Source organism: Podarcis gaigeae, assembly GCF_964106915.1.
Source record: "Podarcis gaigeae genome assembly, chromosome: 3".
Classification (NCBI taxonomy): Eukaryota; Metazoa; Chordata; class Lepidosauria; order Squamata; family Lacertidae; genus Podarcis; species Podarcis gaigeae.
The window spans coordinates 32,040,006-32,064,317 of NC_139680.1; the positions used below are offsets into that span (position 1 = coordinate 32,040,006).

General features: G+C 39.7%; 1 protein-coding gene and 1 long non-coding RNA gene across 7 annotated transcripts; both read left to right on the forward strand.

Annotated features, from left to right (window-relative positions):
* The first annotated feature begins 48 nt into the window (after window positions 1–48).
* On the forward strand, window positions 49–23,476 carry FBXO9 (F-box protein 9). Of its 6 annotated transcripts, none has more exons than XM_083730577.1 (13): window positions 49–531; window positions 2,686–2,763; window positions 3,904–4,062; window positions 5,312–5,369; window positions 12,905–13,004; window positions 15,316–15,446; window positions 16,281–16,395; window positions 18,209–18,327; window positions 18,780–18,870; window positions 19,587–19,682; window positions 19,959–20,052; window positions 21,285–21,439; window positions 22,337–23,476. In XM_083730577.1, exons 1-13 carry the CDS (start codon window positions 529–531, stop codon window positions 22,443–22,445), a joined length of 1,308 nt encoding a protein of 435 aa, XP_083586703.1. In that variant the 5' UTR covers window positions 49–528; the 3' UTR covers window positions 22,446–23,476. The 6 variants fall into 6 exon arrangements, 5 of the variants coding, with proteins under 5 accessions (XP_083586703.1, XP_083586707.1, XP_083586704.1 ...); XM_083730578.1 differs by having other exon boundaries at window positions 108–505; XM_083730579.1 differs by lacking the exon at window positions 49–531 and adding an exon at window positions 1,979–2,033.
* LOC310840705 lies at window positions 7,624–9,687 on the forward strand. The gene is made up of 2 exons (XR_014562020.1): window positions 7,624–8,520; window positions 9,341–9,687. It is a non-coding gene; the product is annotated as an uncharacterized lncRNA (long non-coding RNA).
* Window positions 23,477–24,312: the final 836 nt, after the last annotated feature.

Below are 24,312 nucleotides of genomic sequence, written 5' to 3' on the forward strand. Positions count from 1 at the left end.
ATTGCCTTCTGGGTACAGTAGGTCCCTCCTCTTCGCCACACCCACCCGCTCTGGTTCTCCGCCCCGAGTGGGAGGAGGGGAAAGGTTTGCGCGCGTGCGCACAGCGGCGTCCCATCTGGCACCGCGCGCCTCGTCTGCTCCGCGGCTCAGTTGGCGACACTCGCTCGCGCGCTTGCCTGCCTGCCTGCGACCTGCTCTCGCTCTCTCTCTCTCCTTGAGAAAATGGCTGCCGTACGCCGTGCTCGCAGTGACTCCCGCTGCGTGGTCCGCTTCTCCGACCGAGAACTCTACTAAAATTCCCTTCCCGACTTGTTTAACCGCTCGTAAGAGGAGGGGGTGAAGAAAACTTAAAAACCAGACATTATTCAAGGCACAAGAGACGGGGCCCGCGGCTGCCGGTCGTCACCGACGCTCGCGAAGAACCAGCCGAAGAGGCCGCTCGCGCCTTGAAACAGCCACAGCGCCCGCAGCCGCGCGAGAACGACCGTTGGACGGGCGGCCTGGGGTAGGAACTGCCTCGGCCTCAGCATGGTAAGGGAGGGGGGCGTTGGCGGCGCGTGACGGGGGCGGGGCACGTCGGGGCGGAACGCGCCTCCCTCCTCCCTGCCCTCCTTTTCGTCCCGTGCGCAGACCCTCCCAGGTGTCAGGGGCCGTTCCGGATTTGCAGAAGCCATCCCGGTTTCTGATTTGATCCCGGGATTCTGACTTGATCCAGCTTTTCCTTACGGCATCCCTGCTGTCATCGGGAGACATGTTGGAGGGGAAATTCTTAAGTTCTCCCCAGTGATCCATCATGTTTGAAGTCCAGGGCAGATGATACGAGCACCGAGATGCAAAATTAAGCATATGACCGCTGTTATTTTGAGTGTGTGCATGTGCATATATATGAATGTGCACATATGTGTATATGAATATGCGCGTATATGAATATGCGTGTGTATGCATATGCGTATATGAATATGTAAAATTACTGTATATACTTAAATACATGCATACATACAGGCAGCAGCCTTGAACACCCAGGTCTTTGGAGAAGACTTCATCACTGCCAACAGCAGCTTCTATTCCTGAGTGGCCTATGGCGAGAGGAGGCGACTAACCAAAATAAAAAATATAATAAATAAATAATAAATATACAAGAGCTACTGATGCCATCCATCCAGTGAGGCCCACAGAACTCGAGGAAGATTTTATATGAAACAATAGTGGAAACATTAGCATTAAGATATTTTTAGAATGTTTGAGCCACTTTGAAAGCACTTTGGTCCCAAACTTTGAATCTGTTCATTGGATGAGTCTAGTTGAAGCTATCTATGATTTTCATTAACACCTGATAATGAGTTAATAGGTTTGTATACAGTATATGTATTGAGCACTCAGAACCTGGGTGTCATGCATTTATATCCCAAGTAGCAAGAATGTCATTTGCTGAGCTGGGTGTGGTGCTGCACATCAGTTTTGCCAGTATGAACCTGCTTTTGAGCAGGTTGCAATTAAGATTTTTCTGAGTTTTAGGATCCCACAGTGAAGGAAAACTCAATCCAGGTAATATTCCTGTCAAGAACTAGTGTGAAAATAACTCCTCTTCCCACTGTCTTGATTCTGTGCTTTCTTGTGAGTGTGGCTGAAGGTTTCTGTGAAAGGAAGTAAGAGATTTTCATGAGAGGTAGTGGGAGGATTTTTTATTTTTCCACCTTCAGCTCTTTGTTGCAGCTGCTACACTAATTCCATATACACAGTCTATTTTCATGTGCATTTGTCCAGGCCCTGATGGTCTTGATACTGTTGAGGCTTAGTGTTGCTGTTTTTTAAATGGATGAATGACTTCATTTTGGTTTATATATTATATATATTTTTTATTGTTTCAAACTGCCCTATGTTTTCATCTGGAGCAAATGGCGTATAAGACTGGAACAAATAAAATACATCATTACTTCATGCATGGTCTGATAAGGTTCTGTATTTGCATGCAGGATTGTACGTCAAGTTACTGTGACTCCGGTGTTTGTTCATCACTGCTTTATACAAATGAGGTGAATACAAAATTCTTTACCTAGAATGCCACATAGTTAAATTTACGCTCGAAAAGTTCCTGTTTCAGAGCTTAGCTATAGATGTCTTAGTTTTAATAGTAAATAATAGTATTTGTCCACTTACCTTTTCTTCCAAAAGATAGCTTATCTTAAGAAACACATCTTTAAATGTTTTTTAAACATTTTTGGTTGTCTTCTGCAAGGCTGTGTAAATGGTTTTATGTATCCTGTTTTATGTTTTTATTTATCTGTTGCATGAAGAGATATCATTTTAAAAATAGCTACGGGGTTATCTTTCAGAAGACAGGCCAAACATTGAGCACAGTCTAAAGTTAGTAAACGATCCCATTAATAAACTGTAGCCAATTAATATTCATCTCATTAGTATGAAGCAGTGATGAACAAACCCCAGAGTTGCAATGACATAGAATCCTGCATGCAAGTACTTATTATTATTATTTGATTTATAATATTTAATAATTTCAGAGGGTATACTTTGAGTATGAATAGTGGCTCATCTATAACATCTGCTTAAAAATTCTGTATGATTTTAGATTAGGTGTTTTGTAGGATAAGAACAAATTATGGGACAATACAAATTTCATTAAAAATGTGACTTTAAGTACTAATTTCATGTGATTTATTCTCTCAGGCAGAAGGTGAAGAAGATTGTCACTCTGACATGGTAAGAGCAGATGACAATGAAAGGTCTGGGGAAGCAAATCTTCAGGTATGTCTGCTATTGTATTTTAGGGCATGGACTCATCTGCATAATTTAGTTATTTGGTCTGTGTATTTTTTGCCCTTTCGTTGGTATACTTGTCCCAATCTGCACTTTAGAGCCAATGTATATGAATGCTTTGAACAGATAGGCAATTTGATAACGTGCCTCGTTTGTTTCTTTGAACTGAAAAGTTTTAAGGATTTTATTGTGCTATAATAGATAAGTAATTCCAGAGGCAGTAGAAGTAAGTTCTATCTGTGGATAAGAAATACTTTACAATCTGAGGGAGTGCATTAATTCATACAAAATGCTGTAATTCCTGGCTTCTTTCTAACTTCCAAGCTTTAAAATACTGACATAGTGTATATTGGTCACTCTTTGAAGAATGAGCTATAGTAAGCTCTTTCTGCAAATAGACTTTTCCTTTTCCTTTAGGGTATTATCTTTTTGTGTAGATTGGGACATCTTAGCATCTTATTGTGACACCTGCCACATACTTATCCGAAGGATTTGAAGAATGTTGCAACTCTTAGTTTTCTTACAATAAATAGGAAATGGGACAGCTTATAATTTAGCAGCAATAATGATTGAGGAATTCACTTCATTTTTCAGCAAGTTAAATGATCCAGCGCAATTACTTTCACCAAATGAAAATACCCCAAAATAGTTCTTCACCATATTTACTCAGAAACTGGCTTAGAAAATAGTAGAAATTCATTGGTGATTAGGACCTTGCAATCTTGTTCAGAAAGCACTTGCTGAGATGGCTTAACTATATAATAAACAGTTTGTTTAGATGATTGTCAGAACCCATTTATTGGCATTCCATGTTTTTGTGATGTTTCAGTAGCACTGGGTTTGACAAGATGTACCAGAATCTATTTTGCTTGTTTCCAAACTTGCAAATTTGTCCTGGAAAGGCCCACAGCAAAGTGATTCTTTCTCACTAAAATTAGTAGCTATGAATACACTAAAATTCAGCAGCAAAATGTCAGTTACTGACTGGAATAAATAATACCTTCAGATTTTTTTAAAAAAGTAAAATACCAAGAATCATTTGCTTCATTACATGGAAGAAATTATCTAAATATCTTGCACTTGTAGACACGTCTACCCAAATATTGGATTTAGTTTCTGGATTTCTAGGCAGAGCTCCAGATGTTCAGAGCACAATGGATGTTTGAACTTACCCCAGGGGTGAGCTCTACGGGTTTGGAGGTTCGATCCTGCAGAACGTCGGCAAGAGGGCCTTCAGTAAAGGCTGTAGATACCAAAGGAAAGCTGGAACTAGCAAAAGAGGAAAAGGTAAAGAACTTGAGCTTCTTATCTTCAGTGAGCTAATGGAATGCAATCTCTACGGGCTAAGCACTTAAAAAGCATGGGCTACTTTTTCTACTTCTGTTCTTACCGCTGTGCCATCTCTCCCTACTTTCTCATTCTGTTTCATCTTCTGAATTAACAGAATATGGACGTATTACCCTTAAAGCTGGGAAATACAGAAAGATGCTTTAAAATATTTATTTGGAAGATGTTGCTCAGAGTTCCTAAAATGCTTGTCTGGATCCAAGTTCAATGAAGAAAAGGGACTAGCCATGTTTATTGTAGATAAATTAGTAAAATGATGGGGACATACTTTTATTAGGATAGATAAATTAGCAAGATAAAAATGACAAAAATCCTACTAATTTAACTTGCATGTGTAAATAGGAAGAATTCATAACAGAAGGAAGATGCATGTCAAAACCAAAAATGCTGAAGAACTTGATTCACCTCAATCACTTTTTTATAGTAAGCTAGACAGTTTTTCTTCTGAAGGAAAGTGGAATGACAATAACTATCTCCCTTTCCCATTTCTTTTTTGCTGTGTCTTTTTCATTCAATGTTCTAGGAAATTTTGGAGCAAATTTTATTTATCAAAAATAACACAATATGTTGGAAAAACTTGCTATTTCACTGATTTGTGTGTTCTGTTCTTAATTGCAAGACTTGGCAGAAATATTGCAGCTGTAATGTGCTCTGACGACTGTGCTTTCTCTCACAACTGTCTTAGACTTCACTTTTGGAAATCATCCCGCAGGTGCTTTCTTGCTTAATATGTCACCGATTTTTGCTCTAGGTGTAGAATCTACAAGGAGTTACTGTTTTTTCCAGCAGATGCTAGTCACCATGATAGTATCAAATCATAATTTGATCTTACTCTTGGAAAAACTGCTGTAAAGATCCACAATGGCACATCCTCTTGTGGTCATTGTATTGAGATATTTTCAGATGAGTGGAATTACTGCCAGTTTCAGAACTACTGTAGATGGACAATTTAATTGTAAAACTGCAAAACTAGTAGAAGTAAAATGGTATTGCGAGGTGCTGAAAGTTTAAGGTTAAGAAAATGACATATCACAAACACAATCCATTTAGTTGGACAAGAAAAACTTCACTTCTGTGTGTCTTAATTTTATATTTAATGCTGATAAAACTTGCCATATATTATGATTGAGTAGTAATTTTATTTGCCTTGCTGGCAAGAGACTCAAACAATTCACTAATTTTTGTACAGGCAAGAGAACTGTTCCTGAAAGCAGTGGAACAAGAACAAAATGGGGCTCTTTATGAAGGTAATCTAATGTTTGTGTTTTAATCTTTATACAGTAAATTTCTGGATCTTAACTGTTGCATATGAACTGAATTCATAGGCTGCTGTGGGTGAAAACTACTATTTGTATAGTAATTGTTGGGAGGAAAGAATTGTGAACACAGCTGAGAGCTAGGCAGTTTTGTTTTCTCATCTGCTGATTAAGAATCCTGTTGCAAAAGTGAAGGACCACTAACTACAGTTCAGATGACATGGGGCCTCTGGTGCCTTGGCTAGAATATTGATTTTGACTTGGGTGAACCATGTTAAATGTCCTGCTCAGTCATAAATTTAATTAGGTAGCCTTAGGGTGAAGGAAGAGATGTCTCAGTACCCTACCTCACAGGGATGTTGTGAGGATTAATAAAAGATTCTAAAGCCCTTTTCTTTTTAAGAACTTCTAAACTTAACTGACAATTTCATTTTGAAGTATGTATTGGAATATATAGAACTTGTTGCTACATTTTTCTATTAGCACTGCACGTGTGAATTGACAAGTACTCCTTGGCAGAAAATTATTACCGTATTTTTCGCTCTATAACACGCACCTGACCATAACACACACGTAGTTTTTAGAGGAGGAAAACAAGAAAAAAATATTCTAAACGAAACAGTGGATGTATGATTTTTGTGGTTCATGCTGTGGCCACAGACATGATCTGACGGTGAGTTTGGGGTAGCCCAAAGCAAAAATCCTGAGGATCCATGTGGATCCATGCTTTGTAACCACGTTTTTGCGCCATTGCAGCCCCATGAAACAGTGGGTGCATGTGTGTTTTTTGGTGCAGGCTGTAGCCATGGATATGCTATGTGATCTGATGGTGAACTTGGGGTGACCCAGTGCAAAATCCTGAGGATCCATGTGGATCCGTGCTTTGTAACCACATTTTAAGTGGGAAGGAAAAGCATTCAAGGGACAAGGAGCACGCGTGAGGTGCATGGAGAAGGATGCTGCTAATGATGCAGGAGAGGGGTTTAAGGGGAGAAGGAACACGCGTGGGGTGTGTGGAGAAGGATGCGGCTAATAATGCAGGCGAGGGGTCTATGGGGAGAAGGAACACGCATGGGGTGTGTGGAGAAGAATGCTGCTAATGATGCAGGAGAGGGGTTTAAGGGAAGAAGGAGCTTGGTGGGGTGTGTGGAAAAGGAGCTTTTCGGCGGGGAGGGAAAGAGCACTGTTGCTTTAAAGTAGCCAACCGGACAGCAGCTACTTACAGCAGTGTAAGCAGCTCCTTTCCTCTCCCGCTTTGCTCCTTCTCTCCCTCTTTGCTGCTTTACACAGCTAATGGTGAATCCCCTGCAACCCAAGTCCTGCTCAGCGGATCAGCTGAGACGCTGGGAGAATCGTAATTTCCCCCTCTCCCTCATCCCATGCCCTCCTGTCCCCAGCAGCCTTTTAAAAAACTTTTTTACTGGTTTTCACTGCGCTCGTGGCTCAGAGCCCTCCTGTGCCCTGCCGTCCCTCTGCAGCCTCATTGCTCCGTTTAGAGAGCGGACCTTTGCTAGCTGAGGCTGCAGCAGCTGTTGCTGGCTACAAGGCGCTTTTTCCAGCTCGCTATGGCTCCTGTCTGTCCCTCCTCCCGTGTAAGCGGCTGCTGCCTGCTTTGCTGCCATAGCTCTCCTTCCCTCCCTCCTCCTTGGCTCCTCCCCCTCCTCCTGGCTGTAAAGGAAGCAATGCTAGAGCCGCGCAAAGCGGGATAGAAGCCCTGCAAGCCGTTCCCGCTTTGCTTGACTGATGGCAGCTGTGGCTCCGGTCGAGTGCATTCGCTTCGTAACACGCACAGGCATTTTCCCTTACTTTCTAGGAGCAAAAAAGTGCGTGTTTTGGAGCGAAAATTACGGTACTTTTCAGGAGCCTAGTTCCTTTATTTGGGAAGGATTCAAAATCCAAGAATGTCTCACCTGTGGTGTGCTAACATGCCACCATGATATAAAGTACAGTGGTACCTTGGGTTACAAACACCTCGGGTTACAAACACTTTGGGTTACAGACTCTGCTACCCTGGTAGTAGTACCTCAGGTTAAGAACTTCTCAGGATGGGAACAGAAATTGTGTGGCGGTGGCAGCAGGAGGCCCCATTAGCTAAAGTAGTACTTCAGGTTAAGAATGGTTTCAGGTTAAGAACAGACCTCTGGAACGAATTAAGTTCGTAACCAGAGGTACCACTGTACTGAATTTGGTTATATTTAGAAACCCAGCATCTGTCGGTGGCAGATGGGTGCCATTGACACTCTTCTACATGCAAATTCACCCTTGAGTCTTGATATCCAATTGGCACAACTTAATATATACACCCGTGGGAAAGCTTCCTCTGCAGAAGGGATACTGTGCTAAAAAGTCACATAAATATTGGCCTGTGTCTAAATGGCTTTACTGATCACAATGTGATTAGGTACCTTCTAAACATATTGTTATGCAGCTTTTGTCATCTTCATTTTTGAATGCTCTTAGGAGGACGTTTTGGTAAAAACTCTCAAGGAAATTCTACTGTTTCATACAGGAAATTATTACATGCTGCCGGTGCCTGAAAACAGCTTCTCGGGGGTCTTTAAAAAGGCTAAAACTAGTGAAATTTAAAGCTGTTAAATCCCATTTTTTTGCTGGAAAAAAGTCAAAGTGATATCTAATTTGACTTGAATAAGATTTCTCTTAAGGATCCCTCTCTTCACTTTTATTGCTCAGTGTGAAACAGATTTTTACCAGCATTCTAATTTGAGAAGTAGTCTTGACATATAGAATAGGCAGCAGTGGGCAGTCTTTTAGGATCTTGCTAAATTTAACCTGAACAAAATAGCATACTATTCTATTTGTTGAAGGTAGTTCTTGTCTCTGGTTTTCTGAGGCTTCGATATTAAAAAACGGAAATTAGCTCCTGTCCCAGTTTCCATGCTTATTAAAGCCTATTTTTAAAAACGAACCTTAAAATGGTTGCTTCACTTTGAAACATGCTGCTTGTGTGAATTGCTGTAGCAAGTTATGCTTTTATATAAAAATGTTCGTACTCAAGAATGACTTCTAATGATCCTAATATTGATATTCCTGTCAAAGAACAACATTAGGCTACAACTCTATGCCCACTTAAGTGTGAATAAAAGTCTTAAAGTTCTACTGTGTCCAGAGTAAATATACAGTGGTGCCCCGCAAGATAAACGCCTCGCAAGACGAAAAACCCGCTAAACGAAAGGGTTTTCTGTTTTGGAGGCGCTTCGCAAAACGAATTTCCCTATGGGCTTGCTTCGCAAGAAGAAAGCCCATAGGGAAATCTCCGGGGACCTCTTTTAAATGCTAGCGGTGGGGAGCAAAGCCTTCCCCCCCCCTCCAGCCTTCAGAAGAGGTCCAGGAAGGCCGGCGGGGGCCGAAAGGCTTTGCTCCCCACCGCCAGCATTTTAAAAGCAGTCCGGGATAGCAGGGAAGCGCTTTTGAAGGCAGGCGGGGGGGGAGCAAAGACCTTTGCCCCCCGCCCGCCTTCAGAAGAGGTCCTGGACCTCTTCTGAAGGCCGGCGGGGGGCAAAAGTCTTTGCTCCCCCCTGCCTGCCTTCCCGGGAGAGCGGAGAAACGCAGTGCGTTTCTCCGCTGTCCCGGAGGGCTTTTGAAGGCAGGCAGGGGGCAAAAGTCTTTGTCCCCCCTGCCTGCCTTCCCGGGGGCTTTTAAATCGCCCCGGGACAGCAGAGAATTCCTCCGCTGTCCCGGGGCGATTTTAAAATGCTGTCTCCGCTGTCCTGGGAAGGCAGGCGGGGGGGGAAGCAAAGACTTTCGCCCCCCGCCGGCCTTCAGAAGAGGTTGGGGGACAGACTGTCCCCGGACCTGGTCTGAAGGCGGTTTCCATAGGAACGCATTAATTGATTTTTAATGCATTCCTATGGGAAACCGTGCTTCGCAAGACGAAAAACTCGCAAGACGAAAAGGCTTGCGGAACGAATTAATTTCGTCTTGCGAGGCACCACTGTACATAGAGTTGCACTGTTTGTATACTCTTTAAAATACAATAGAATATTGTCTTTGTGCAGTTGGGATGCTGCACTTATATGTAATATTGCTAGGACAGGATAGTTTTAGCCATATACCACATTTTAAAAATAAAGCAGCTTGCCCCATATAATAGAATTTTATCCAGTTTCGGTGATGTGCTAAGACTGTATTAGGCTGTGCTGCATTTGCCGCATAAGACTTTGCAACTTCACCTATTTCAACCTCATCTATTTTGGTTTCTACACTCCAGGCTGCTAGGTTAGTTCACCTGAGTCATGTTGGTTCTGTGATGTTAACCCTTCTTTTCTTTTAAATAAAAAACTTTATAAAATTCGTGTGTTTGAATAACTTGGTATTTCTGCAAAACGAGACAGAATGATGATTAGAGAAAGTGCATTTATTACTAGAAGATGCACTGGAACAAATGTACTATTCTATAAAAAAGAGATTGATGAAATGCATCTATACCATAAACATATGGTAGAGTGCCAGTCCTTACAGTACAGTCTCAACACAGAAGGTTACTGGAAGGGAAGCATAATCTTTTAAGAGATGCTCACAAAATTAATCTCTTTAATTGCTGCAACTCTGGTGATATCCATAGTGCCCTTTTGTAGGACACTCCATGTGTGATGACTTGCACACTATATCCCCTTTCATGTATCATATAGCCTCTTTCATGTTATAACAACTTTCATGTAGGGGCCATTGCATGCCAGTAGGCCTTTATAAGCCAGCGTGGTTAGAGTGTTGAGAGACCTGGGTTCAAACCTCCACTCATCCATGAAGTTCACTGGGTTCCCTTGGGCCAGTCACAGTCTCACATCCTAACATACCTCATAGGGATGTTGTGAGACTAAAATGGAGAGGAGAACCTTGCAACCCAAGTTCCTTGGATAAGAGGTGGGCTATATATGTAGTAGACAGTACACTACTCTGCCCTAACTTGATTCCGAATGTGCCCATTTCAAATGAATGGTCTTAGATTCAAAATGGACTTGGACATGGCTAAACTGAAAAAGGTCATTTGTGAACTTTCCCCTTATAAAAATCACTGCTGCTGTTACCATTTAAAATAAATGAATACAATACCAGTCCTAGCATTTACTAAATGACATGTTTAAAAAAGTAATATATTTTATAAAAGTTACTCACAATAAATGAAGCTAGACCTTAAGATGCTGTATTACTCAGTAAGAATAATATGAGAAAGATGCTAATGGAGCTACCATTGTAAGACTGGGATCCTAACTGATTGATCAAGAAATAAATTACCTTGAAATCAATGGGATTTGATATCATAGAATCTAGTGCAACCCCCTGCAATGCAGGAATATGCAGCTTTCCCATATAGGGACCAACCCTCCATCTTGGCCCTATCAGCACCATGCTTTAACCAATAAAGCATAGTTATAATCTAGCTGCATTTGATCCATTCCCTTCATTCAAACAGAAGGTTAACTGCGAATAAGAGTACATAATTTTCACTGACATGTTGAAACATCCACTATACTTTTTATAGTCAGTAAGGCCCCATCTGCCTATAGATTTAAAGTCATATTACATTATTCTAAACAGTGATAATGTTCCCCAAAGAATGTTGGGAGCTGTAGTTAAGGGCACTTATGAGTTGCTAGGAAACCCTTATTCCCTTCAAAGAGCTAGTTTCCAGAGTAATTTAGGAATCAGTCCCTCTTCCCATGACTGTTTAAAGTGGTGTGATGCTGCTTTAAATGTATAGTGCAGATTATTATTGAATTTATGCCCTAGTCTTTCCACGGACCCAAGGCTGCAAAGAAATACGCCATTTAAAAACAAATGAATGCACTACAAAACAGATTAAAACATTCCAAAAACAAGTACAATTTTTTAAAAAAACTGAAATCGGTTGCAGTGAAAAACATTCAAAAAGCAGTTAAAACAGTCTTCCGTTCAGTAACTACCATTGAAAAGGATGCCTTAATGGGTCAGTGCCAACTGGCCAGCCCACCAAGATGTCACAGGCTATATATGATGAAATTTATAAAGACTAACCTGTGTTCTCCAGATGATGGACACCTGACTCCCATCAGCCGCAGCTAGAATGATCAGTGGCCTGGAATGATGGGAGTTGTAGTTCACTAGCTTCTGGAGCGCCATAGGTTCTCTGTCCCTGTTCTCACTGGTGGCTCCCAAGTGCTGCTTTGAGGATAGTCACAAAAGAGATAGTAACCAACTTGTGTTGAAGAACTGGTGGATTTATACAGGTTTCATGAAACACTATTATCTGATATGAGCAAAAATAGGCCTTGTGGTAAAAGACGCTTTCAGTGTCTGTATGCTGATGACACCCAGGCCTGCCTCTGTACCCTAGAATCTTCACCCCATCCAAGCACTGCTTATGTATAGATTCTATACACTGGCCATGGACATATTGCATACCTGCAACTTCTAAGGGGGAAGGCCAACTTATCTGCCCATCTTGTAATGCATTTCTCTGCATAAACCATGTTTCACTTGTTTTGCTTGTTTTCCAAAGACTTAGTTGTTTTTGCAAAGCTGCTACTGCTGTGTTACAAACTCTCTCCAAACTTCTTGAGTTTGAAAAGTGGCTTGTCATGCTGTTTGGGGACTGTTGTTTAAGACATACAAGTCCAAATCCCTCCTCAACCTGCAGGACTAGTTACATGGTTCTTTGGGTCTTTCCCATTGATGTCAGTTAAAAATGATAGCTGAACATGCACTAGTGCATTGACTAATAGTGTGAGGTAGTCTTCCCTAGGAAGATACAATTGCCAGGGGAATTATTTCTCCTCTCTGGTCTCCCATTTCACCTTATTCCAGATCTTGACTGGACCAGAAAAAATAAGGCCACATTGCCTATTCCTGACTGATAGAAGGCGACATGCTGACATTTTAATCTTTGGTTGATTGTGACTACTTTCATATGCCCTTGGACAGTTTTAATGATTCAGGGGTTCAGCTTTAATGTCCTTGTTGGTGTAAGAAGTGTATACAATGGTACCTTGGTTTTTGAAGAGCTTAGTTCATGAACAGCTTGCAACTCGAACACTGCAAACCTGGAAGTAGGTGTTCCAGTTTGCAAACTTTGCCTCAGAAGTTGAACATCCGCCTCGGCTTCCGATTGGCTGCAGGACGCTCCTGCAGCCAATCGGAAGCCACTTCTTGATTTCCAAACGTTTCAGAATTTGAATGGATTTCCCGGAATGTGTTCTGTTTGAAAACTGTATGCATTTATTTAGTGCATGGGAATAGACCGTCCCCAATATGTGTTTGTATTACACACTGCTTATTTCATGGTAACCATTCATGATAATGAACTTGGATTCATGCATTTATTTTACAGAAATAAATATTGATCTTGGTCAACCTCTCCTACTGCCTCCTGGTATTTTATGAGTGCTCGGGAGGAGGGCGACCCTTTGGAGCAGTTTTTCAGCATTGTTAGATACAACCTTCTGAGAAATGTGCTAATAAGCATGCTTTTCATGCATATGCTCAGTAAAGTAAGTGCAGTTCATTTAAGTATACATGACTTTTATTTTTAGCTATTAAGTTCTATCGTCTGGCTATGCAACTGGTCCCAGATATTGAGTTTAAGATCACCTACACCCGATCTCCAGATGGTGACAGTATTGGGAAAAGCTAGTAAGTATAATATATTTATTATTTTGAAAGCTTAAGATGCTGATGAGGGAATATGCCAAATAGCTGCAATTCTAAACACTTAAACCCTAGTCCTATGCAGTGAGATATGCCTAAGTGCTCTGAAATCAGTAGGTTAAAATACACCTAACTGCAGAGGTTTAAGTTGTTACTAGAGAGGATTTCTTATCAAACTCAGTAAGACATTTATATGTCTGAGTAAACATGTGCAAAATCACTCTCTAAAGTTGCAAGTCTATGCACAGTTGCTGCTACCAAGTGCCATTGAAATAAATATACAGTGGTTCCTTGGGTTACATACGCTTCAGGTTACAGACTCCGCTAACCCAGAAATAGTACCTCAGCTTAAGAACTTTGCTTCGGGATGAGAACAGAAATTGTGCTCCAGCGGTGTGGCAGCAGCAGGAGGCCCTATTAGCTAAAGTGGTGCTTCAGGTTAAGAACTGACTTCCGGAACGAAGTACTTAACCCGAGGCACCACTGTAATTTAGCAGTGCTGTGTTTTGGACACAATTGGATCATTTTAATCCTTCATGCTAAAGGATCTCCAAAGGTGTCATATAATGTATCTTTAAATAAAAGTTGCTGTACAGTAATTAAATATCCAACTCATATTGCCTGCAAATATTTTGAGTGTTGTACTATATCTAGATCATACTCTGAAGCAAATATGATCCTATGATCCTAAGACACAAGTTGCACTTGGTTCAATAGGACTTAATAGATTTGGCTTGTGAGTAAACTCTGTTAAAGTCACTGGAAGCAGCCTCTGAAAAAATGTGCACGTCATATTGTTATTAAACTTACAAATATATTTTTCATACAAATACAACAGCCATCACCCACATTTGCACATTGTGATAAACCAAGGTTTATCAGCAAGAGCCTGAGGCTCCTTATGGCTTGTGCCCATCACAAAAATACCATTGTTTATTGTAATACATGAACAGGGTCATAGTCTTTTTTTTCTTTTCTTTTTCAATGCCAAGAGATATAAATTAACTGAAAATCTGGTGTGTGTGTTTTTAGCCTTCATTAATACTGGTTTTCTCTCAGATGGTAAAAGGTTAGGTTTAGATCTCATTTATTGCTCATCTGAAGTATTCTGCAAGTTTGCTGTGCACTATGCACACTTACCTTAGATCAAAGTTTATTTTTATTTTTGCTTTATTTATTAAATTTGGTAGTCACTTTATTTTGCTCAAGGCAACTTATAACCAAACAAACAACAAATTCACATAGTTACATTGAAACAAAAATTAGAAGCCAAATGATAAGTTGAGAGTCCAAGAGGGCATAGAATTCACAAAGAGTTTGTATTTATCATTCTTACATGTTTTCTGTGATTTATCTAGGATTCAAACTGCACCTGACACATAGACATGTGTGCTATAATCCAGTGACTCTTTAATAAAATCAGAAAAAGCACGTCAGGATAGTTGCATTACAGAAGCAGGAGTGGTAGTTTATATGTTCTTTGCGTGCTTTTTCCTGATCTAACTGAAATATCTCTTCCTATCCCCAATTTCTAAATACATGTTTACGTGCATCTGTCAATTAAGGGCAAGAAAACTTCTTGAAAGGGAGCAATCTTGAACAAAGAAATGGCAGGATAATCCTCTCCCTGTTTTCTGATCTCAGTTGCTCTTCTGGAAGCATTTTGTCTGATTTTTCCAAGAGCTGTACTGATAAAGATTACGTGCCTCAGTTTTTTAATGTCCACGGCCGTGACTTTCCACACATTTCATTTGTAAGCCTAGTCTGTACAAGGAATGCATATTTGTTATTTTATATGCGAGAAATCGTGTTTAAGTTTGCACAGTACAACCCTGTGTTTGTTTACTCAAACATAAATTTCACTGAGTTTGATGCAGCTTAATCCCAAATAAGTATGCAATCTTAAGAGTGAACCCTTAGCTTTATCTTCTTGGAAGCATGTTTCACTGAGCTCAATTGTACTTATATCAAAGTAGATATGTGTAGGTTTGACTTGTATCATAATAATTTCCAGAACTAAGAGCCTGTCTGGAAATTTACTTACAAAAATATAGAATAGTATTGGTGAAAAACCCTCATTTAAATTGACAAGTATGAATATTGGTGACAGAAACCAATAAAGGTTGTTTCTAGAACATGATGTAAATAGGAAAGAACATTGCCTTCAGGAACAATGCTGCAATTCTAGATATACACACGCATGGAAGTAAATTAATTGAAATTAATAGGTTCAGCATAAACATGGTTAAGGGGCTGTTGTATGATAATCTAATCTCTTTATGCTTTCTTCTTCTAGCATTGAAGATAATGAGAATGATAGCAAGGTGGCTGACCTTCTATCCTACTTTCAACAGCAATTTACTCTTCAGGAATCATCCATCAAACTGTGTCAGCCTGAGCTTGATATGAATCAGACTCATATCTCAGGTAAGGGAAGTTTTCATATGGAAATAGTGTGCACAGTAAAAAGGTGGACATGGGTTTTCATTTGAGCCTGGTAAACCTCTGTCTGAACTGTCCTTCGTTGTTGTTATAATTTGGAATGCTATAGGCTTAACACTATAATTTCCATGTTAAAAATACATACTTAGTGTTGAAAATGTGTAATAAAAATAGGGACATGCAGGGATTATTATTATTATTTTGTTTACAGTTATTTTTAATCCTACCTTTTGTTTTTGCATTTAATTTCATAGGCTTCCTGACCCAAGTGAATGGAGGCCTATTTGTAAAGGCCATGATCTGCTGCTTGTTAGTAGTTGCTGTAAGAACTTACACTGCCATCTTCTTCTTGCTGGTTTTAAGAATCATATCCCTTTAAATAACACTCTAAAGACTTCTTGCTTGGTTGTATTCTTGATAGTTACTTATTCTTTCTCCTTGTATGCTGGTGATAGCATGTGATGTATCCAACACAGTTGTCATCAGAAGAAGAGAGTTGACAATATATATGCTGAAATTCTTTGTTGCAGGTGATAGAGGGCTGCATGCTTCATGTAAACATTTTGTTGACATGCAGAATCAGTACTTTAACTTGCTTAGTGATATAAGCAGTCTCTGGAGAAACAGCTGTTTGGAACTAACACACTATGCTTAATGTAGCTAAAGATAGTAATGATATCTTTATTAAAATAGTAAAATTCTAAATAAACAGTGAATAATTCTTAGACACATCCAAAGAACCACTTATTTTGGAAGTAGCTATCTAAAATAGGCTGGGAGTAATTATATATAATTACTATTCATCTGTTTTTTCCAAAGTGTTGCCAATGGAGCTGATGATGTATATTTTTCGATGGGTGGTTTCCAGTGATCTGGACCTGAGGTCTTTAGAGCAGTTATCATTGGTCTGCAGAGGCTTCTACATTTGTGCCAGGTACAAACACAACTTTCATTTAAGAAACCTGTCATAGTTTGGTAGTCTGGATTAAATCGGGGTTGGGTATTTGGTTAAAAATATTTGGTAAAATGACTGGCCAAAGGATCAAGTATTTTTAAAGCATGTGTTTATTTTATAGTGTCACTTCCCTCACACAAAAATGAATTACAGGACAGTATACCTAGAAATGGAAAATTACAGAAACATTTTAACCTTACTAGAACAACAAATAAGATATTTTAATCATAAACAGAGTTTATACTTGTGTTAAATACAAAAACAAACTAAAAACTTACTGTGAAACCATGAAATTTACTTCTTTAAAAATGGTAATAATTTGTGCTTGTAATTGTGCTTGATTCATGGAATAGTTCTTTTTGACTTTTATCTTGGAATAAAAATAGAGGAGGGGGTTATTGATTTGTGTTTTCTTGTTGTTGTTTTTGTTATATATTTTGTGCTTTTATGTTGTGAACCGCCCTGGGATTTGTGGATGAGAGGCACTATACAAATTTATTATTATTATTATTATTATTATTATTATTATTATTATTATTAAAAATAAAGTAAAATAACAGCAACTATGAAAAACAAAAGCCATGTTATAAAGGTAGTTTTGCTAAGTATAGAGCAGATCAGTTCCTTGTCACATCCAGCTTTCTGCTTCCTGCAACAAACGAAATGAGAGTAATGGCGGGTCCTAGATTGCCACATATTTGAGAGGTCTGAAGTTATAGGACATGGCCAGCAGGAGAAACTGTGCTGCTATGCTTGCCTCCGTATGAAGTAACAGGGATCACTCTGTTGCCTGCTTCCTCTGTGGTGTGTTACCCTGCTGCCTTCTACCCTGAAGTTCTCCATCCTTCCTTTTGTCCATGGGATTCAGATCATTCCCATTTAAAAGCTCTAGCACTTCTCACCCCCACCCCATCAGCAGTGAGCCAAATGACTCCCAATGACAACAGTAGCAGCTGCCTATTCTGACAGCCCAACCAACTAGCAAGAACGTGAACAGAACAACCTTTGATTTACAAGGGGGGCGGGGAGAGAGTCAGGCCGGCCGGCCAATCAGTCTGTGGTTTATTTAAATTATTCACAGATTTGTTTTATGTATTTGGGGGGCAAACAGGGGATGGAGATAAATAGTGGAAATCTTGCCTGTCCTTGCAATGCCTCCTTTGGGGGTAGGGATGAGGAGGATCAAAAAAAGGTGGACCACTTCACTGCTTATGGCAGAGATGCTTCTTGTGACCATTAGCAACTTTAGCGGATTTCTGTCTCCAGCATGAACTTGGCTGCTGGCATTCTTGTTATTTCTTCTGGAGTGTTCAAGCATGGTTGGCTCTCCTGCTTTGCGGGTCTAAAGACCTAAGGTGCATCTGGGGCTGTCCCATTCTGTCTCCGATCTAGCTCCCATTCTGGATTGTGCTGCATGGTCCCCAGTACTCATGAATCTTACTGCTTCTCAGATTTCAACTCTTCCCCCACTTCTCAAAAAACCCCACACTGCTGCTCTTTTACCTCCAAGCAGGCGAAACGTCCTCATCACTGCACAATCCTATGCAAGTTTACTCAGAAGTAAGTCCCACAGTGTTCTTTGAGGCTTATTCCTGGGTAATGTGTGTAGGGTTCATTTTTCCAAACTTTAGTCTAAGTTTTGTTACTGTGGGGAAAATACAGGTCTATAAATTTAAACTGTAGCATAAATGCCATTCATAAATAGTCTCTTCACATCACAGCCAAATACATTCTTCTCTGTATTTTCAATTTCCTTTTTTTTCCCTTATGTGTTTTCTATTTTTTTTACTAGGGACCCTGAAATCTGGCGTCAGGCTTGTTTGAAGGTTTGGGGCAGGACCTGTAACAAATTGGTTCCTTATACCTCATGGAGGGAAATGTTTTTGGAAAGACCTAGAGTTCGATTTGATGGTAAGGCAATCATTAACCAAGAAAAGCAGCACTTAAGACAATTGCAGCAGCATTTTCTTTCTTATTTAAATATATCTCAATGTAATATGTTAACTGGTCGGTTGCTGATATGTGAAGTGTTTGAGTGTTAGTTCGCCCAGGGGTTGAATGACTGGTAAAACTGAAGTGGTTGAGTTGGTGGGACTATATCCCATGCTTGATGCATTGACCTCATGCCACTAGATTGACTACAACTGTGTTGCAGTGGATAGGACTGCAGCATGTAAATTAATAAGAGAAAGATGAAGATCACTGTGAGAGATCCAATGGATTTCAAAGAGGTTTTTAGATGGAATAATATAATTGAAAGTTTAAAAAATTATCACTTTATAAGCATGAATCATTTAAGAACTCAGTGGGTCATTGTTCACAAATTTATTGATATATCTCTTTTTTTACTTCCTATTCCATAGGTGTATACATCAGCAAGACAACATACATACGTCAAGGAGAACAGTCTCTTGATGGCTTCTATAGGGCATGGCACCAAGTGGACTATTACAGGTACAACTACTTCTTCGTGCAGTGCAGCTTGGTTATTCTTAATAGTGATAACTGCAGCAGATAAGACCCTAACTTGACAAATAATGCTCATGTATAATTTCGTAAGGATTAAGGTTTTAATTTCTAAATCATAGTTCTATTTTCAGTTGGAAACCACTGCAAATCACTTGGACTCAGTATTTCACATTGTGAACCCTTCCATGTTTCACAAACTATGAGCATACAGAGCATTAACTGCTCTTGGATATGACACCCCAGTGCTAACTCTTCACACTGATATTCCTACTTGTGCTGCTGGTATAGCTCCAGTAGCACCATTGAATCTCTGTGATTGTGAAATTATGGGGACCTATGCTGTTCTGTTGCATTCTCTCACCAAGATTCAAAACACTGTGTGGTGAGCCTCTTTCTGGTCTCAAGACTCCCACATCCCCAAATATGGGACATTTGGGAGCAGTCTGTCGTTACATAAGAAACTATTTGAAATAGTTCTGGTGGTCAGAACTAAATAGTCAGGCAAGTTCTGGTGGTACTGCGCTGACATTTGTATGCAGGTACAAGCCCCTTGCAGCATAATCACCTGTTTTCAAGTAGGAAAAATGTAAACATATATGGGAACTTGGTTTAAGTTGTATTTCTTTGTTTTGTTTTCAAGTTTATGTGATTTTACAGAAGGAGAATCATCCTTCCCGGGTTAATGTTGCTTAATTTTGTAGGTACATGAGATTCTTCCCAGATGGCCAAGTAATGATGCTAACAACTCCGGAAGAACCTCAGTCTATTGTTCCTCGTTTACGAACTAAAAACACAAGGTGTGTTGAGTTTATGTATCACAGAATTTTATTCGTCATGCATTGAAAGGATTGGCACCTCGTCTTTTAAGTAAGGGGGATGTCAGGATTTAAAGTAAGGTGTGAGCACTAAAATACTGTACCATTAACATTCAGGAGCAAACTAAAATACAAATTAAGTGGCTTGAGAGTTGCAGCCCCAGGTTGTCACTTAAAGAGAGGAAAGCAGTATCTGTGAAGTATTGTCAGCTCTTTGAGAAGTATATTTTAATGGAGTCTTTTCCTTCTAAACCTTAGAACGGATGCAATCCTGCTTGGCCATTATCGCCTTTCCCAGGATACGGACAATCAAACCAAAGTATTTGCTGTAATGACAAAGAAGAAGGAAGAGGTACATATGAAACCAAATGCTAGAGGACTGAGACATTGGTTAAGATAGCAAGAAAGCAGTAAATGCTTTCTTGAACACAATTTCTTAATAGAAAAGAAGCTATCAGCCTTGTTCCCAGCGTTGCTTGGAAATTCCAAGACACACAAAAAAATCAGTTCACTTTTGATAGAATCGGCCTGCCATTTTGATTCAAAATGTTGTCAAACTTTATCCAAACATAGACAAAAACCTGCTTCTTAATCTCAAGAACAATTATGTGAAATTTGGTTACAATATCTTAAGAAGTATCAAGATGCATAGAGAACAGATAGACAAATAACTTTTCAAAATAAATAGAAGATACATACACCACCAAAGTACTTCCACAAAGGCCCTCAATTTCCTTTTTAAAACCCATAAGTATAGTTTTTTTGTTTTGTTATTGCTATGCTAAGCTGCCTTCTGGTATCACCTAATTACCAATTACTTAAAATGCTGTTTAAATGTAGACAGAGTTAACAACAATTTGTAATCTCTTTTGAAGGAGATAAATGAAGGGGGTTGGGCAAATACAGGGTTTCTGCTCATGCCTTTGGATTATGCCTCATTTGTGATCTCTCTGTTGCTGCTGCTGCTCTGAACCAAATAATTAATGACTGTTAGCTGCGGGTTTAGGGGGAGGAATGTGAGCTTATGGGCAAGAAATAGTAGAACATCAGAATTTTAGTGGGCAGGGAGAGAGAGAAAGTGGACAAGGATCAGTTGAAGCAAGGGATAGAAATTCAGGTGGAGGTAAGACTTTACGGGAGGTAAGCTGAGGGCAGCAGAGGTGCTGAGAAGGACCTAGTTTCGTCTGTTTGTCTTCCTCCAGTAATTTTTTTGCAGGCCTCCACTGCTATGTTTTTAATAAGAGCTTTCTACTGTAAGTCTGGTTTTTAGATATTTTGATCTTTATAAGCCGTTTAAATATAAATAGCATCCATTTTTCTGTAAAATAAACTCAAACTGCTTAGGTGATGATTTTTCACCCAGAAAGCCGCCTGTTACTTACAGTTTCTCAGTTCTGACCATCCTGTTGTGATTGTTTTATGATAATGATAGGTTATCATATATAGAACCTATGTATTTTCACAAATGGAAATATACAGGCAGTGTCATTTATTCGGCAGCCTTAACTCTGATTTTCAGCTTTGGCAACTATCTTTACTGTTACATTTTCTCGACAGCACTATATTGTTTCTGTTTCCATGTAGAAACCAATTGACTACCACAAGTACAGATATTTCTGTCGTGTCCCTGTGCAAGAAACCGACCACAGCTTTCATGTAGGGCTACAGCTGTGTTCCAGTGGCCGCCAGAGATTCAACAAACTTGTTTGGATTCATCACTCTTGTCACATTACTTACAAGTAAGTTTTTGGATAAAAAGGGGAGAGGAAAGAATACTGTTTGGTTGGGATTAATAACAGAGAGTAGTCAGTTCTTCTGTCCCACTCCTCATGTTTGGTGCCTGGAGGAGGTGAGGATGCAGTGCCCCTCCATCAGCCTCTACCAGTAGGGAAGAGTGGTGATGGTGGGGGCTTTGCCATGGTGGTGGCCCCTAGGGATGGTCCTGAAGCAGTTTGTGGGACAGGGGGAGGAATTGCTAAAAATTGCCTTTACGCCCATTCCACTGATGGATGCATTAGCGAAAGAAAAACAATTGGATTTCCTCCACTACAAGAATTCGTAAATAGATGAGGATTGGTACAGTCAACTCAGTCCTTAAGATAGATGGGGAAGATGCTTTGCTTGTGTTGTCCTGCATTAATTAATCCATGGTTCAGGCATGCACAACAGGGTCATCTTGGTAGTGGCACGTGGTTTTGGAGATGCCATTCCCTTGAAGATAAATTTGTTCTCACTATATACTGTATTCAGATGTCAACTGAAGATATGTTTGCTTCCCCAGGCTTTTACAAATCGAGATTGGATTATTTTAATACTTAACAGTTGAAGGGTTTTGTTTTGTTTTTAAATTTTAATGGTTCAAATAATTATTTGCTTTATGAGGTGGCATTACTCAGCACCGCGTGAGATTACTAGAATTCTCATTCTATCCCCCCCCCCCCCCCGGCATTTACAAGGTGTTGGCCCACATGGCTTTCAGATCCATTTTTGCAGCCATAAGCTGCAGCCATAAGTTACAGAAACTAATAAAATGAAATGAAATCTTGAGATTTGGGGGAAGCTGAATTTTGTCTTCAGTACCATTTTCTGCAATATCGCAGCACCGGTCTAATGTGTTTCTGTAATATCTTTTATAGGTCTACTGGTGAAACAGCAGTCTCTTCTTTTGACATCGACAAGATGTACACCCCTTTGTTCTTTGCACGAGTGAAGAGCTTTACTGCATTTTCAGAAAGACCTCTCTAAGAAGGTCACATCTCTTACTCTTGCATGAAAAATTACAGCAAACAACACTTAAGTTATAAATGTGTGTATATATATACATACATATATATATATATATATATATGAATTTTATTTTAAAAATGGGGGATCTTTTTGAAAGATATATACTGGAAATAATTTGATTTAGGGTGGCAGGGTTATTTTATTGGTTCTGAAGTCAAGTTTACACATTATTTTAAACTTGTTTATGTTGTGAAAAGACTTTGATAACATAAAAGGCATTTTTGCCATGTCATTTTATGAGCAAATTTATAAGCTGTTCTCTTTCCAGCGTAAGGCTTCATCTGCCTATGCACCTTAAGTTCAGGAATTGTTCTAAACCTACTGCTGTACATAAGACATGGTGTGCGTGCATTGGGGGAAGGCTCAAAATGTGAAGAAATTGTCCTACATCTGTGTGTGGCCTACACAAATGTAAAATAAATGTTTACTTTGAAATACATGTATTTGGGTTGCCTTTCAAGAAGAGACATTGACTTTGCTGTAAGCTGAAGCCTTACAAAAAAATTAAGCAAGGGAAGCAAAGTCGGAAGTTCAGCTTCAGTTGTTGCTATCTGTTTTGGCATCACGTTGTTTCAACAACTAGTAGTTGTTGCATTGCAAGGGGTAGATGATGAGCGAGAAGTCACTTTGGGGAACTGGCTGCCTCTCTCTTCTTCTTGATCCAGGAAAGGATTTCAAGAAAGCAATTTGGAGCACTGAACTTGAAAGTGCATTGTTTGAATTATGTTATGCAAATGAGAATAGGGCTGTACTCAAGTATGTTTGTCTTTTCTTTGTTTAACTCTTCACCTAACTGCTAAGAATACTGCACATCCCTTGGGTGTTTTGCCACACTAAACTGATTTTTTTGCTTTTGGGGACTCCTACAGATGTTCAGGTACTGTGTGCTGCTTCTCCTGCGTATGTACTTTGGGAGTTGAATGCAACTGCTGTATGACGCTTATCATAAATATGTACTTACAAACATAAAACTAAAGTTTCTAAATGTTTTTCTTCTCCCAGTTTGTGTTACATTTATTTATTTACAATCGAGCACATCCCTTTAAAATGCCGATTTATATTATTTGTCGTAGGTTTGACCCAGGAACTTCAGAACAATATGCTTGTTTTCGCTATCATTTTATCCACACAGCATCCCTATGAAGTAAGTTAGACAAGAAGGTTGTTTTATTGAAGGCCACCCAGTGATCTTCATTGTTGAGTCAAGATTTGAACTCAAGTCTCTGTAGTCTATATAGTGTTTCTATTCAGTACACCAGACGGGCTTTTTAAAATAAAACAAATTGCTAGTTTATAGGACAAAGCATGGGGCTATGGTTCATAGCTACGAGGCAAAATCTCAAAATATTTTATAGAGTAAAATTAAATGCATTCTTTATTAACCTTTTTGGGGGGGTCACAGCCTAAACTTGGAGACAATGGCTTGGGTCCACAGATGTCTTTCAGAAGTGACCTGCTGCATTGTCCCTTTGTCTCATCATGTATCATTCCAGAGGACAAGCTTTTTGGAGGTCCAAGGAAGGGGCTGTAGGACAAAAGAGCTCCATTGCATAGAGGTTCCACTAACCTATCTGAGCATCCAACCTAGTGGCTGGGATCTAAAGAACTATCTAGGTGTGGTAGATTTCCTCCCCTTAGCTGGAGCTCTTACAAATAGCTTATGAAGTCCTGCTGCTGTTTTCAAAAGTGCTTTGCCATACTTTTGTGGAAGACGTTTTAGAAGTATAAGTCCAAAGTCCCTCGGGATACAGTAGGTCTGCTTACTTCTGGATTCTAGCAGTATTTTGAATTCAGTTGCTAGAGTTGTAAGGTCCAATTATATGAC